At 35.6% G+C, this 16912-nt stretch overlaps 2 protein-coding genes across 2 annotated transcripts in view; one reads left to right on the plus strand and one right to left on the minus strand.

Annotated features, from left to right (window-relative positions):
- The first annotated feature begins 344 nt into the window (after window positions 1-344).
- On the plus strand, window positions 345-3375 carry LOC131167406 (expansin-A9-like). The gene is made up of 3 exons (XM_058126214.1): window positions 345-591; window positions 1926-2244; window positions 3066-3375. Exons 1-3 carry the CDS (start codon window positions 345-347, stop codon window positions 3373-3375), a joined length of 876 nt encoding a protein of 291 aa, XP_057982197.1.
- Window positions 3376-5660: 2285 nt separating this feature from the next.
- Window positions 5661-16912, minus strand: part of LOC131168514 (uncharacterized) — a 39831-nt gene continuing 28579 nt past the window's right edge. The window contains exons 11-12 of the mRNA XM_058128004.1: window positions 6423-6473; window positions 5661-6327 (exon numbers count right to left, since the gene is read on the minus strand). Of these exons, the coding sequence (XP_057983987.1) occupies window positions 6160-6327; window positions 6423-6473 (219 nt within the window). The 3' untranslated portion in view covers window positions 5661-6159. The remainder of the gene's footprint in view (window positions 6328-6422; window positions 6474-16912) is intronic.

Genomic DNA, 16912 nt, shown 5'->3' on the forward strand with positions numbered 1-16912 from the left:
GGCGGCTGTCCTGGATCAGTGGCTAAACATAGTTGTCGCAGTTTCTTTTGGTTGGAGAAGGAGAAATTAAGAGGTGATCGAGATTGGATCGAATAGCAAAGGAACAGCACATTTTTTCAATTGAAGATTGCCAAATTAATCAATGGCATCCCTTCATTTTCTCCCTACGTCCCAACCGAAACAGCCTAAAACAAAAGTCTGCCTAAAATCTAGATGGTTCTATATATGCCACAAAGCTAGCTTGCCTTCCGTGATCACAATTAAGAACATTATATATAGAGGAAGACATTGAATCTGACGTACGTTAGCTACAAAGAAAGAGAGAGGAAAGAAGTTTGACGGCCATGGCATCATCACCTTTGGGAGGCATTTTGACGACGTCGTTGGTGGCTGTCCTTGTGGTGGTACTGTTGCAGCTGCCTCAGGATGCCCATGGCTCCGGCCACTACATTAGGAGAGGCCTCATCACCGGGTCCGGTCCTTTCCACCCCGATGCCTCTAACAAGCATCATAGACCCCCCTTCAAGCCTGGCCCTTGGACGTCTGCTCATGCTACCTTCTATGGAGGCAGCGATGGCTCCGGCACCATGGGTACGTATACCTACCTTCGTACCTTTACGTACGCTAGTTCTCCATTGCTTAATTAATTGCATGCATGCATGCTTCCATGCGTACGTCCGTTCTACTTAATGATTAACACCTACGTACGTACCTACTCAGCCGCATTATAAATTAATTAATTTTTCGGCAAATGCATGCCTCTTACATATATTCCTCTCCCTTTTCTTTTCTTTTTTTTAATAACTCGAGAACTCTGGTCACTATCATGCCACTTTGGACACTATAGTGGAACACCAAATTTGAAGGGTGAAAGTCGCCCGCCTATTGACGCACCCCTGGTAATTCACCGGGGTAAACTTTTAAAGGGAAATCGAATCCGTGACCTTAGGTCACCAATGTCACAAGTCGCCCTTACCACTTGAACCAACCCGACTAATCATCCTCTCGGTTTGAGACCTTCATCTTTAAAATATAGATGAAAAAGGGTTTGAGATGAGAGTTGATCTTTTGATTTAAAACTTTAATTTAAAAATAGTCAGATGGAGAAAAATCAAACACCCTAGAATTAATTTGCATGGCAATTTATATATATATATATATATATATATATATATTAAAAGAAGTTAAATTTATATTAAAGGAGTGAGAAGCAAAAAGTTTCAATCCTAAATAATGAAATTGTTTGCATGTAATTTTATTAAAGTCTTCACAATTTTAAGTTCAGTGATTCATCTCTAACTCAAATTATCTGTATATATACACACATACTAGTTGTCGGCATGCTGACATTTTTAAGTTTAATATTTTTTAGGACATAATAGAAAGTTATAAAATACATTTTAATTTTGAAAATAAAAAATTGCAAATTTGTAATTATTAAGATTACTTCTAAATTGAGACAAATATTGTTGAAAAACAAATTAAGATGATTGATAACCGTCTAATCAAGCTTTCCTTAATTAATTAATAGAATACGTGTAGGTGTATGCTAGAACAAACCCATTGCCACTTAATGCCCATACATCCATTATCTTTTTTTTTTCAATGACGGTAATTAAAAAAATAACTGAATTAAATTAGGAATTAAATATTTAATATTAAATATATTAATATATAGGGTAGAAAAATGTTTCAACTATATATTAATTAATATTTTTTTTTAAGGTAAAACAATCATTCATTCATAAAAGAATCAATCCACGAGTAAGAACTTGTGAAACAAGGACAGCACAAAGGAAAACCCAGCAAACGTAGAAGCAAAGAAATAATTTATATATTTTGAATATGATTTCAATCAAAAGCATAGACGAAGAATTAACTAATTAAGTGATAATAATATATCATTATGTTAATTAATTTTGCAGAGGGTGCATGTGGGTATGAAGACCTGAAGGAACAAGGGTACGGGCTACAGACAGCAGCGCTGAGCCAGGCACTGTTCAACCAGGGGCAGACGTGCGGGGCATGCTACGAGATTAAATGCGTGGACGACCCCCAGTGGTGCAAGCCCGGCCAGCCTTCCCTGTTCATCACAGGCACCAACCTCTGCCCCCCCAACTTCGAACAGGCCAGTGACAACGGAGGCTGGTGCAATCCCCCCCGCGAACACTTCGACATTGCTCAGCCTGCTTTCCTTCAGATTGCCGAGTACAAGGCTGGCATTATTCCTATTCAATACCGAAGGTACAAACTTAATTCCCTACCTGTATACTTTATCAACTGTCGTTCTTTATTACATTTCTCTAAATCTTTTGGGAACAAGATCGAACTCCAATGATCTAATTAAGGAATTCCTTATCTTATATTTGGAGAGGCCTTAGATTTCAAGCTGCATTGAATTTTAATGAGATATAATTCTATTTCAAAAAATTAAAAAGGGTCTTATCTAAATTTGATCAACCCCACATAAATAAATGAACAAATATATATTATCTTAATGTCTCACCCACAATTTTGCAAGTGTTAAGGATGTCCCGGTGATATCTCAACTTGACACATGACCGTGGAAACTAGCTACAAGCTCGACCCCATGCCCACATGGATTCAATCATTATGTGCTTGCCCGGAAAACCACCCAGGAACTCGCCAAAACATTTCACGAGGGTCTACTCATGAGATTAATTTTCTGTTAAGAGGCCTCAAATTCAAACTATAAATCTTCAAAGTAATGGATACGCTGTAAAATTGAAACCCTGAATTTGAATTTAATAAATAAATAAAATTTTATGTTACATCATTTTCAAATTCACACGAATCTCAAGATCTCTCCTTAACATAGGAAAGGATTAATCGGAATGGGCATCTCTTCATTCCAGAGCCAACCTGTGTGCTATCGGCCCTGCTCATAAACTATTTTTAAAAAGGTGCATGCATGCATGCATATATAGAACTAGTTCTCGAATGATTCGAATCTCCTTCTCGTGCGTACGTGCATATATGGGATGTGACGATAGCTGTAGCCAGTAACTAAATGATATAATAACTGATGAATATGAATAATGCAGGGTTCCATGCAAGAAGGAGGGAGGAATCAGGTTCACGATCACCGGGAACCCCTACTTCAACATGGTGTTGGTGTGGAACGTGGGTGGAGCGGGAGACGTGACGAGCGTGCAGGTGAAGGGCGACGACAAGCTGAAGTGGACGACACTGAAGAGGAACTGGGGACAGAAGTGGGTGACCGACGCCATGCTGGTTGGGGAATCCCTCACCTTCAGAGTCCAGGCCAGCGACGGCCGCTTCTCCACCTCCTGGCACATCGCCCCCAAGAACTGGCAGTTTGGTCAGACCTTCGAAGGCAAAAACTTCAAGTAGATATATTATATCCATAACCACGCCTATATATACTCATCGCACATCCACGCCTACCTATCTCCTCCTCTAGCCTCCTTTTCCTCTCTTTCTTAACAATTTGCGAATCGGTAAGGTTTGCTAAGGGCGCAGCAACGTGTATTCATGCAAGCAATTTCATTTTTATATTTTAATTAATAGACGACTTCTTCATTGCAGCACTCTATGCACGGCACAAATTGGCCAATTGGGTGAGACAAATTGCATGCATGCAGTGAGCACGCATGTGCGTGCATATATACTATTAATTAAATTTAGAATGAAATCATAAATTAGTCCTTATCCTATTAAGAAAAATTTATTCTAATCCTTATACTTTTAATTAATATAATTAAGAACTTATTGATTTTATGCAATTATTTTTGTCACCATACCCTAACTTTAAAAATATAAGTGAATTTTAATAAAATTGCTTGCATATATATAAAGTGCATAAGATTGCTTACTTTATATGAATTGGTATTACGCGTTGTGTGTATGACTGTTAGTCTTAGAGGCCATTTGGAACTGCTTGCGTGGAAGTTTTTTTCAGAAAAAGTGATAAATTTAATGAGTGCAGAAAATAAAAGGTATCGAAAATTATAAGTGATGTTTTGTTGTATTTAAAATAAATGATTTTTGGAAAAATAAATGGTATTTGGATACTTACTTTTACTATAAAGTATTATATAATTATTTTAAAACAAATATTAGTATTTTCATTTAAAAATTAATTATTAATTATTTTGATTATTAATAATTAAAATTTAAATATCTTCTCTTAAAAAACATAGGACTATTGTTTTTAATTAAGAATAATGTTATTATTTATGTTTGGTTATAACATGTTACTATCATATTAAATTGTAATAAAAATAATATTATTAATTAAATTCAAATTTTTAATTTATTTAATATTAATTTAAATTAATAAATAATTCCTGTTCATTCCAGAATTGAATTATAATAACTAATATGTCATAATACATAGTAAAATGACATATAGTTACTTTTAAATTTACTTAAAATGAAAATATTATTATTTTTATAATTATAAATTTAAATGATAACTATATTAATATTTTAATTAAAATTTAAATATTTTCTATTGACCAAAATAATATGATATTATTATTTATCAATTAATAATAATCTTGTTATTAATGTATATTTATAACATATGATTAGTTTATGTTAAAAATAGTTTTAATAACTAAATTAAAAACTTTAGTTTCCTTAATATTAGTTTAAATGTTTCAATGGTTCTTTTTATTTATGTCATAATTTAATTATATTCCATTAATAATTAGTAGGTTGTAATGCATGATAAAATAATATATAGTTAATTTCTGGTTAACAATTTAGTTAATAATTATGTTAATTGTTATTTTTAATTAATATTCAAATATTTTTATTAAGTAAAAATAATATAATATTATTTTTTATTAAGAATAATCTTGTTCTTTTATATTTATAACATATGATTATCATATCAATTTATGTTAAAATTGTATCATTAATTAAATTAACATTTATAATTGTTAATATTAATTTAAATTAATAAATGATTCTTGTTTTTCATTCCAAAACTAAGTTATGTTACATTAATAATTAATATATTATAATGCATAATAAAATAATATATGATTATGTTCTAATGTATTTTTTAAATTATAAAATAGACACAAAATTTTCTTATATTTACAAAATTATTGATCATGTCTATGAAAAGTGCCACTTATAAGAGGTCAAAAAGTTATCTTAAATTACTTCTTAAATTTTACTAAAATAGTTCTCAAAAGGGATTTTAGGTTAAAAGGTTTCGAGTTTGGGTTGTAGGATTTTATAATAAGTATACCTTTTATAATAAGTATTTGTTGCAGCACAAGTTCAAGCGTCACCTTTTTAGTGTTTACAAATGGGGGCTTAGTAAGCTTATCGTTAAATAAAAAAATCTCAAAATTTTAATTGTCATAAAATAATTATGACTTCAAAATGTATAATTAGTATAAAATAATTCAAATATAACATATAATTTTCTTTAACTAATAATATTGAAGCCCAAAATAAGCCAATGAATATCCACATAAAGAAGGCTTCCCATTAATTTCAACTCTCTAATTCATAACCATTAAATTAGGTTAAATGACAATTTTAATTAAATAAATTAACAAATAAAAATCTTTAATTATATAAATTTAATGTATAGATCTTAAAAACAAATTTTAACTAAAAGTACAAGAACTAAGTTGCCATTTCACTCAAACATATTTAAAACAATTTTCAATTATCTTTTGTTCAGACATCTTTCCAAAAAATCAAACCTCAAAATCTCTCAAGTGCTCAAATGCTAACATATGTAATGGACTCGGAAAAAAAAGAGCCCTCTTATCAAAAAAAAAATAATTCATCTATTAACACCACTTGTACAAAACTGGAATTCCCCTGTTAGGAATGATCAAATTACATGTGCTATAGCCAAAATTATGCCAAAACTTCATGGCTGACAAGCTGCTCAAACAGGACTTCCTCGTGGCTTATGGCTTATTCCTGTTTTTTTTTTCCCCCTTCTCCCGTAGCCAAGCAGAATTATAAATTCCCTCTCAATTTTACTACTTCAAGGCTTCGATCAATCTCCGGTAATTGGATTCAGAACAATCAGGACATCACTTTCAACATGTTATATCTGGCAAATGCTGTAAACTTCATCCACCTCCGCAACCAAAAGCATTGGTGCATTTCATTTCTAGGAACTCTCTAAGCCTCGAGTCAGGTCCAAGCATGCATGTCTCTCGACTTCTTTTGTTTCTTCTTCCTCCGCCTTTCTTCTTTTGTCTCCATCCTCCCTTCAGCACGTTTTGAATGCCTTGAACGGATTTCTAGCAACTTCGTTTTTGCATCTTGAAAGAGTGCATCTGACTTTGAAGCCATCAATTGCTGCAATGTCAAATGAGAACAATAAGTTCACGCTTTCTTCTGAAGGGGAGGCTAAAAAAAATAGAGCACCATAGAACCACATGAAATGCACACACCTTTATATGGTCCATTGCTGCGAGATTGAAACCAAGAGAATCCTTGCATTCCTGACAAATTCAAAGCTTTTGGTCAATATGCTCCATCCAATCTTGAACAGACTAGAATGCTAAATATGCATACACTAATCATTTATATGAAGTGCAGCTTACAGCCCTAACCACTGCTGATTCTAATAGAGGTTAGATTTACAGACTAGCTTCAGACTATCAACTTTTTGTTACAAGCTTTTCTCATTTGCGAGAGGGAGTTAAAAATCAACGGGAATCCATATAATCATCTCATCACCCAACCACTACAGTTATTTGAATTCTACCTACAGTACTGATAAGATTCTGACACAAAATACCATCAGGGTAAGGCTGACTATCTAGAAATCAAAAACTTTAAAAGAAAATCATATATTACAAAATCCCTATTGACAATTGACCAAACTCAGTACCCAGCACGGCTAAAATTGAGGAATTTTCCTGAGCGAAAGAAAATGTAACTGAACAGATTTGTAGCAACGTTAAAATCTTTTAAAAACCTAACTACATAAGCTAAATTGGTTGGTTACAACTTAGTATCAGATGCCAATGAAACAATGCACTACAACTTACAAAAAACCAAATACCCCACAATATATAACAACTGCAGTTCTACAATCTGTTTCACTGTGATGGACAGATAACAAGGAGGTCATTGTTTGGCACAAGAATTAAAAAATTCATGGGCTGTTAAATGCAAGCATGCATATTTGAAACACAAGAGCAGCCACTTCATGAAAAAATATATAAATGATTAGTACCATCCAGCTCGCCCCTTACAAGGTCCCACTAGCTGGGGCCAGCATTGGCAACTGCCATTTTATTTTTGTAGATATCAAGCTCAAATAACTTATGTTTTTTGTAGATATCAAGCTGAATGAGGCAGTGTCCCCACAACATATAGTTTGATCTATTAACACAACACCATAGCAGGACTCCCAAGTATGTAAACACATAATGTGCAATCAAACATGAAATCCCTACCCAGCAGAAGGAAAATTGGGAGGTTCACAATGATTACTAGCAAACTTATAGTACAGAAAAGCTCCAACAAAGTTAATGAACTTGGATGGTACAGGTCCACAGGATAAATACTACAGCTATTTTGGTTCTGGATTTTGAGATGCTAGATGAATAAGATTTTCACTTGTATAAGTTCTCTTTTATTTTTTCTGTGCGCTGCAGAAGCAGCAAAGGCGGGAAGGGGAATGAGATAGATTGTCCAGTTGCAAGGAGTCAAACCATGCAGCCTGTGCACAGCATCTTATCATTCCAGGAACAGTCGGAATAAATATACATCCAATTACATGAAGTAGAAAGATTCATTTTGAGATGCTGGCAAAATAAGATTTTCACTTCTAAACTATAAGTTTCCTTTCATTTTTTGTGTGCACTGCAGCAGCAGCAGCAGCAGCAGCAGCAAGGGGAATGAGATAGATTGTCCAGTTGCAAGAAGTCAAACCATGCAGCCTGTATACAGCATCTTACAATGCAGGAACAGTCAGAATAAGTCTCAGGATCCAAACATGGCCCAATACAAACACACCAACAAAGCAAAAACCAAAAAAGCATAGGCACAACACAACACTGCATACATAAATTTATAATTTACACACTGGAAAAAATATAGAACATATGAATGCAAGACATCAATTTAACACAAAAAGAAGCTGCAATGTAATGAGAACAATAAAATAAACCTTCAAAGCTACTAAAGTACAAGCACAAAATTAACCTTCTTGGAGAGTGGAGCACTCCCTTTTTTCATCAAAAAAGAAGCATTATATGTTAGAAGAAAATATGTTATTCTAATATTTTTTGTCATTTGAGTGGGGTTTATGTTCATCTTCCGTGCCTCTTCCATGAAATTATGAATAAATAAGACGGCTGACTGAGAGTAGTATGCATGCTCCAGGAAACAGCCGCCTGTGTTTTTCTTTTTTTTTTTCTTATTCTCTCTTCTTTTCTTCTTCTCCTCTTCTCACCTCCACATCTAACTCTAAAACATGGTACAAGAGTGTTCAACCCCTCTAAATCTGATTTATCTGAGTTTATTTTGGATACTCTTTTATATATATATCCCCAATCATTTTAAGACTCATTTAGGGACGCTCTTCCCCTCAGTTAGGCCATGCAGCATCCTTGATAGGGTGCTGTATGTGTTTGTGGTCGTTTGCTGAAGTGAAATCAGTTATACTCTGTTTCTGGTATACCACTGTTGCTGTTCTACTGCTCCACAAGCTGGTTGTGGCATGATTATGCTGTTTTGTTGTTGCATGTACTCCTGATTAACCTTGTATCAGTTGCTGGTTGGTTTTGATTGGTATTTGATGACTTTACTTCCTTTTCGATCTGCACTCACTTCTACTTGCTGCTATACATAATGCCTGTAGCTGCTGCAAGGTTGTTTATTAAGTGCCTGCGGCGCTTTATTGTAGTTCTCCCTATTCTTTGTCGTCAGGTAATTACCCCTAGGATATTGTAACTTCAGTTCCATGGTGTCATCAATGTCTCATTTAGTTCTTGATTTTGAAGTTCAAAAATTTTAGTTCTTGATTTTGAAGTTCAAAAATGCTTGAATTGGGAGTGGTTTTAATGGCCTCAGTGGGCTTTAACTGATACTATTAACGTAGATATTACAGCCATCAAATTGGTTGGATTCTCCAACAACCTGCTGTCATCTCAGGCAGTATGGGTATATATTAACGCACATGGAAAGCCCAAGCATCTGCTGCATTCTCCTCCATCTCCAAGCTCCAAGGACTATGAAGATTGGGTAAAAGATATTGACATATTGCATGTGTGATTGTGGAATATCATGGAACCTTGAATTCCTACAAGCTTTGACGTCCCATAGTGTAGCCAAGGATGTACAGGATGATCTTCCATCTTTGTCTCACAAGATAAAAGCCCTTGTGCTTTTAACATATATGAGAAGTTCTTCAAATATGACCAACAAGGTGGGTCCACCAGCAAGTATTACGGCCCTCTAAAAGTGTATGTGTGTGAGGAATTCAATATCTATCAACTATTAAGTTTTGGTGTTAAGATGATTAAGAGGCAACAGGAAAAGTTCTTGGCAACCAAGTTTGGTTGAGTCTTGAGGTTCAAGCCATTCACAGTCAAATTCTTGCTAGTGAGTCCATACCATCCATGAATGAAGCATATGCTACAATCCAACAAATCACCAAAGATGGTTATTTGTTTTCTCAAATTTTGCCCCATCACGACAAGGTTTGGACGGTAGTCATGGTAGAGGTAGTGTATTAGGACGACGAGTTCGTCGTGGCAATTATTGCATTTGCACACATTGTAGCTATTGTAGCAAGGAGAATCATATTGTTGATGAGTGTTGGCATCACCATGAGAAACTAACTTGAACCATCAAGTCTCGACGGTTGATTCTATTGTTAATACTTCAACTGCACTTAATCACCCACTGGGGAGTTGTATACATCATCTACTATGTCTTAAGAGAAGTAACAACTTTCTTTGTGTGGTTCAACAACTCCAAACTCAATGTTGTACATCTAGTACTACTGCGGTCCATTCAAGTGTCAAGCTTCTTGCATCCTCATCCTCATCACCCTAGGTTATTGATTTTGGTGCCTCCTCCCATATGACAAATAGTCCTAATTTATTTTAGTCCTTCAAATCCACAACACTACACCTAACTGCATTATCCATCATATCAAAGGAATATAACAATCTTGTTTACAAAATTCAACAACTCCAAACTTAGTCTTTTACATCTAATAGTATGGCGACCCATTCAAGTAACATTTGGGCTTGTTGCTTCTTCATCCTCCTCACCTTTGGTTATTGATTCTAGTGCCTCCTCCCATATGAGAAGTAGTCTTGATTTATTTCAATCTTTGAAAACCACTACTTTACACTCTAAGGTTACTCCATGGTTCAATTACACAAGGTTGTGGCAATATCTTTTTGCTTCCTTCTATTTCTCTTTTCTCTAACATTATATGTGCCTAAAATTCCCTTAAATGTGTTATCAAGTAGTCAATTAACTAAATCTCATAATTATTCGGTGATCTTCTTTCCTTCTTATATTGTTATTCAAAATCTCTAGACAACAAAGAGGATTGAAGGGTTTAAGAAGGATGGCCTATACTATTTCAATGGTGGTGGTGGTGGTGGATCCAGTTCTTGTTATATGGCTTCTTCAATTTCCACTCATGGTGTTTCTCTAAATCCCTTGCATGGTCATTTGAGCTGTCCATCTCTTCAAACGGCAACAAATTATTCCCATGTTCAAATATATTTATCATTTTGAGTGTTCCACGTATCAATTAGCGAAGCATACAAGGACATCTTTTCCATCTAGAGTCAAGTCCCATGGTAAATCATTGTTCTCTTATCCATTTAGATATTTAGGCTTCCTGTCATTAATATTATGCGTCATTTGTGATGATTTTTGCATAAACCTGGATCAATATGTCAAAAGAACAGTCTGAATTTCTTGATGTATTTACTCAATTTTTCACCTTTCTAGTCCTATGCATTCTTTTGCCTTATCTACATCCCTTGATTCTATCCCTTCCTCACATTTGAAGCACTTGATATGCATGGATGGAAGCACACAATGGATGTAAAAATGGATGCCTTGACCACTCGAGAGACATGGGACTTGGTGGATCTTCCTCCTAATGAGGACTTGGTTACATGGCATTGGGTCTATCAAAATCTTCCTGGTATTATTGAATGGCTTAAGGCTCAATTGATCGCCAAGGAATAAAACCAAAAATACGGTATTGATTATTTTGGGGCCTTCTCTCATTGCTCGTCTAAATTCTATTTGTGTATTGATTTCGTTGGCTATTAATTTTGGTTGACCCTTATGCCAGTTACATGTCAAGAATGCCTTTTTATATGGAGATTTGCAGAAGGTATATATGGAGCAGCTTCTTTACTAGGTTGCTCATGGGGAAGATGGTAATGTAAGTAGGTGTAAGGTCATTTATGGTCTTAAGTAGTCTCCTCGAGCTAGGTTTGATTAATTTAGGATGGTGGTTCTTGCATTTAGTTTTATTCAGTGTTATTCTAATCATTTAGTCTTTTTCTCCATAAAAAGGAGACAAGTGTGGTACTTCCAGTAGTTTATACTAATGATTTCTACAAATGACCAAAACAGGATTGCAAATATCAAGCGATGACTTCAAGAAAAATTTCAAATCAAGGACTTGGGTACTCTACGTTACTTTCTTGGTGTTGAGATTGTATGGTATGAGAAATGGTTGATCTATCTTAAGGAAAATATTCCTTGGACTTACTAAGTGAGATCGGTATGTTAGTAGCTAAATCAAATACTCTTATGGGTCCCAACCTAAAGTTGTCTAGGGATGTTCAACCAGACTTTGAAGCCAAATGTCGATAAAGGCTGTTATTGGTAAGTTGATCTACTTAACTATCACCACACAACATATCCTTTGCTATAGGGGGGTGAGTCAGTTTATGAAAAACCACAGACAGCCATACTAGGACGCTATTTGTAGGATTCAATGGTATCAGCTCTCAATGTAGAGGTTTCATATCAAAAAGCACCAAAACTTTGAGATAATAGGATACTCTGATGCAAATTTGGGTTGGCTCTGTTGATAACTGAAATTCTACTACTTGATATTGTACGTTTATGGGAGATAATCTTGCTAGCAAGATCCAATGCTAGAAAAAATACCACTATTATTCAATATTGTGAGTGAGCTTATGCAGTTGAAGCCTCTTATATTATAAATGTGATTCTTGGCTGTGAAACCCATAAACATGTTTTCTGATAATCAAGTTGCCATTTATACTACTAGCAACCTAGCCTTTCATGAGAGGACAAAGCACTATCATTTTGTGAGGGACGCTATTCTGAAGAATGTAGTGAAGACTCCATTTGTGAATCTGTGGGTCAATTAGGCAGCACCAACAGCTCCAACAAAGACTCACCAACCCAAATGTCCTCCCAGAATTGAATTGTATCCCCATTACCTGCTTTAAAACGAGTGAGAAAAGACTAGCAATTGCGAAACAAACTTCCAAGGACTTGCATGAGAGTGGCATTATTACTCCCTTTGGAATCCTGCTATTGTTATGTATTCCGTATGTACTTTTTAACTGTGTCGTTGGGAATGAAATTCTAAGGGAAAGCTCCATAACCATTTCCCTATTAAGGATATGTTCTTAGAAACCACCAAGCCCCAAACCCCCGTTTGACTTAGGCCTCTTAACAACATCACAACTAACTAAATGGGTCCCTCTTATTCTCACCAACACCCATCCAAAGAAAATCTCTCATAATCTTCTCTAACCATCCTAAAGGAAATTTTGAAAAGGGATAGAAAATAAATATGAATATTAGTTGAAGAGACACTACTGAGAGTGATTTTACCCCCTCACAAAAAACAAGCCCTCTTCCATCCCTCTAATCTTTTCTCCACTCTCTCAATCACAGGTCCTAAAAAGCATCTAATAAAGGGTTACCCCTAAAGGAATACCAAGATAAGAAAAGGCCAAAACAAAGACTCACAACCTGCTGAAGATCTAAAAATCTCAAGCTCTCTATTACTCAAATTAATACCAGCTATACGACTTTTAGACAAATTTATCTTCAGCTCGATATTTTTCCAAAAATTCTAAGCAAAGTAAGAACCTTCCAAAATTTCACACCATTATTCTCAAGGAACAAGATAGTATCGTTAGAAAATTGAAGATGAGACATCTCCACCCCCTCCCCTCCTATAAACAGACCACTAATAACCCCCCAAGTCCTAGGCACGAGAAATCATCTTGCTACAAACATCTACAACCATAGCAAACAAGAAAGGGGATAAAGGGTCTCCTTGCCTTAACCCTCTTGAAACACCAAACCAATCCCTTTGTTGCCCATTAACAATCAACGACTTATTAATGAAGCTAAGACGCCCTCTTATCCAAGGTCTTAAATTTTGATTTTGACTCAAATTTCAAAGCTCCAAAAGTACGGAAATTTTGATTTCGAGGTCAATTTCAATTTCGATTTGAAAAAATTATGGAAACAAGTAGTACAGCATGGAATTCTTTGTGAAACTTTAGAAATGGTTAACAAACGTAATAATATAAGTTTTAAGACTAATATGTTACAAATTAAATATATCTATGTTTTGTATGAGGTGGAAAAGTTGTAAAATAGTATGTGTATCAAACATATTAGTAAGATAATGTACATTAAACATATTCAGTTAATGCAAATGAAATTCATAAATCATTTAAGTATTATTTATTATACAAATATTGATAATTTAGACATGAATGGTTAAATAAAATATTATTGTAAGTTTATTTTTTTCATATAATTTCAAAAGCACTTGTAATAATCTTTTGTTTTAATAAAATAAATTAAAAGGAAATTTCACTTCACTCCAAAATCTCTCATTTGAATTTTGATGAAATTTCATTATATAGTTAAAAATTTCGACAAGTTTCGCTAAAATTTCGAAGTTTCGATAAATTTCAAATGATTCGTTGAGATTTCGATGGAAATTATGCAAGATGGAAATTGACTACCATTTCGATTTTGAGGGTGACGGAAATTGGAAATTTCAACAATTTCGTAGAAATTTAAGACCATGCTCTTATCCACTCGCACCAGAGATTCCCAAAACTCTGTTTTTCCTGCATAACTTTCTCCAAAAAACCCTACTTGACCAAGTCATATGCTTTTTCAAAATCTAACTTTAAAACCACTCCCTTTTAGCCTCTCCTCCTTGCATCACTACCACCTCATTAGATTTTTCTCTCTCATGAAAGCAGATTGGGCTAAAGACATCCTATCCCCCAACAACTCTCTTAACCTCCTCGAAAGATCCTTAGAAAGCACCTTACAAACACAAGTAACCAAACTAATAGGCCTAAAAACCTTCACCCTCCTAGACCTATCCTTTTTCGACATGAAACTAATGAAAGTAGAGTTGATGCTCTTACACACCCCTGCTCCCCCTATGAAACTCCTTGAAAAACTTCATAATGTCATGTTTCACCACTTCCCATCTATCTTGAAAGAAAGCCATTGTAAAGCCATCAAAACCTGCTACTTTATCTTTATCCATATCAAACACTGCCCTTCTAACTTCCTCCAAAGCAAAAGGTCTCTCTAATCACTTAGCTTCCTCAACCCCAATTGGACTCCAATTTAACCCATCCACCATTAACCTATTCCTGAACCCATCATTATACAACCTTTAAAAAAATCAGCAATCCCTTCTCCAATTTTCTTATTATCTCTCACCAACCTCCCCGCCTCTACCTCTAACTCCTTAATGAGACTTTTCCTCCTTTTACCATTGGCCACCTTATGAAGAAAGCCTAGAGTTTCAATCCCCCTCTCTGACCCAACTAACCCTCTAGTTTTGCCACCAACTTCTCTCTTCCCTCAACAAAAGCACCTCAAGATCGTTATTAAGGCAAACTCTTTTTTTCTTTCTTCTTCCCCCAAAAGGTCACACTCCTCCAATCTATCCAAATTATTTATTGCCTCCAAAACGTTTGTTTTTGCTCTCCTCAATATCCCCAACACTTCTTTATTCCATCTCTTAAGCTTACGTTTGACAAAATTCAGCTTTCCATAATCTTAAAACCATCCCACCCCTAAACAAAACACTCTTTCCACCAAGTTTCAATATTATCACAAAAAGAAGGGTGAGAAAGCCACATACTCTCAAACCTAAAGGGTGTCAACTCCCACTGATTAGGATTAGAATCCAAGAGTATTGGGCAATGATTAGAGGTAGGTTTAACTAACATCTCTTGCACAATATTCAAAAACAAATCTTCCCAATCATCACTAATAAGAAATCTATCAATACGACTCAATGCTTGTCTATTCCCATTATTGATCCAGGTGAAACTACCATTATTCAAAGGGACATCTCTCAACCCACTATCCCTAATGAAAGAGTCAAAAGATCTCATACTGCCCATCACCCTCAACCCCCCTAAGTTCTCCTTAAAAGTTCTAAAAACATTGAAATCCCCCTTACCACCAAACAGGGACTGCAAAGCCCATACAGCCAACTACTCAATAAAACCACTCCTCTAGGAGTGTATTGTAGGGCCATAAACAGAAGTAAACCACCAATTCCCCACCCCCTTGATCTCAAATAGTACAAATAAAGAGAAGGAATCTAAAACACAATCCTTACAAGACATAACTTCGGTATCCCAAGCCACAATTTCCAACACCACCCCCCCCCCCCCTTCTTTTTTTCCCTAAAGCCTCTAAGGATGGGAGAGACACCCAATCCTTAAAACTTGGATCCCACATAGTCCTAAAAACAAAGGAATCAACCTCACCTAGTTTAGACTCTTGTAAAAACAAGATATCAAGGTTCACTTTATACACTAGGTGTCTGAGAACTCTTCTCTTTTCTAACCCTCCTAGACCTCTAATTTTCTAGGATAAAATCTTCATTTGGTATCACTGCCACCCCCAAGCATCTACCACCGGTCTCATAGTTCATTGAGGTCGCTTATCTAACTAACCCTCCACTGAACTTATTGGTTTTTTCCCTCTCACCTATCCCCCCCCCCCCCCCCCACCCCCTTTTTATCTTAAGCCTGATCAAATCCCCGAAGGGAGTTGTCAATGACAAACCCAAATCATCAAGACATACTCCTTATGGCACATCAGTAAATTAGAGTTAACGTCGGAAAACACATAATTAGAATGGTTACCTGCGGTAGTTGCAGCATTCCCCACGCTCGCTCCGGGATCATTGCTGCCCAAATCCTTATTTGATAGAGTGACATTTAGAAGGGGAGTAGAAGGTTCAGATTCTTTTAGGGAATGAGAATAGTTAGTAGCTATGGACAGGCTGATTCCTTCTGAACTCCTAGCAGCATCTGAACATTTAATTCTCAAATCCAGACCAAGGCAAAGATCTGCTAATGAAAGAGACCCTGAACTTAAGCCTGTATCGACTTCTCCATCCTCAAAAAAATTCTTGCCTTCCACATTGTCGCTATCTTCATCTTCTCTCCTCAGTTATAAAGTAACAATTCATCATCTTCAAGATCAAAAAAGGATATCAAATCCTCCCCATCTTCTGTAAAATCAGACAAGTCGTCCTTCTGATTCCAAGAGTCCATAACCTCTTCTCCTTTTTCCTTGTCATGAAAACCTTCCTCTCTCATCTTTATCCTCACCTGTTCATTTACTTTTGATAGTCTTTAGAAGATTATTGACTGTTTACCTGTTCTATCAGACACAGTCAGAGCCTCTTCCATCTCGCTGTCAAGCACCTCTTTTGCAGCATCACTAGTTCCCTCTTCCCTCTTGTTCCCTTTTGTCTTCTTCATCATTTTGTAATTCCTCCAACTGAATCCTTTATCTCCTTTCTTTCTCATTTTTTTGGGCCTAAAAAAAAAATGATCATGTGAAGAGGAGGGCTCCTGTCCACTTAAGTGTGCAAACCACCTCAAAA

This window comes from Malania oleifera, chromosome 11 (assembly GCF_029873635.1).
Source record: "Malania oleifera isolate guangnan ecotype guangnan chromosome 11, ASM2987363v1, whole genome shotgun sequence".
Lineage (NCBI taxonomy): Eukaryota > Viridiplantae > Streptophyta > Magnoliopsida > Santalales > Ximeniaceae > Malania > Malania oleifera.

What these genes read in the sequence shown, in the direction of transcription:
- LOC131167406 (XM_058126214.1), top strand. Translation starts at nt 345, where the DNA reads ATGGCATCATCACCTTTGGGAGGCATTTTGACGACGTCGTTGGTGGCT. An exon ending in CGATGGCTCCGGCACCATGG is followed by an intron (nt 592 to 1,925) that starts GTACGTATACCT and finishes TTAATTTTGCAG; the next exon opens with AGGGTGCATGTGGGTATGAA. An exon ending in ATTCCTATTCAATACCGAAG is followed by an intron (nt 2,245 to 3,065) that starts GTACAAACTTAA and finishes TGAATAATGCAG; the next exon opens with GGTTCCATGCAAGAAGGAGG.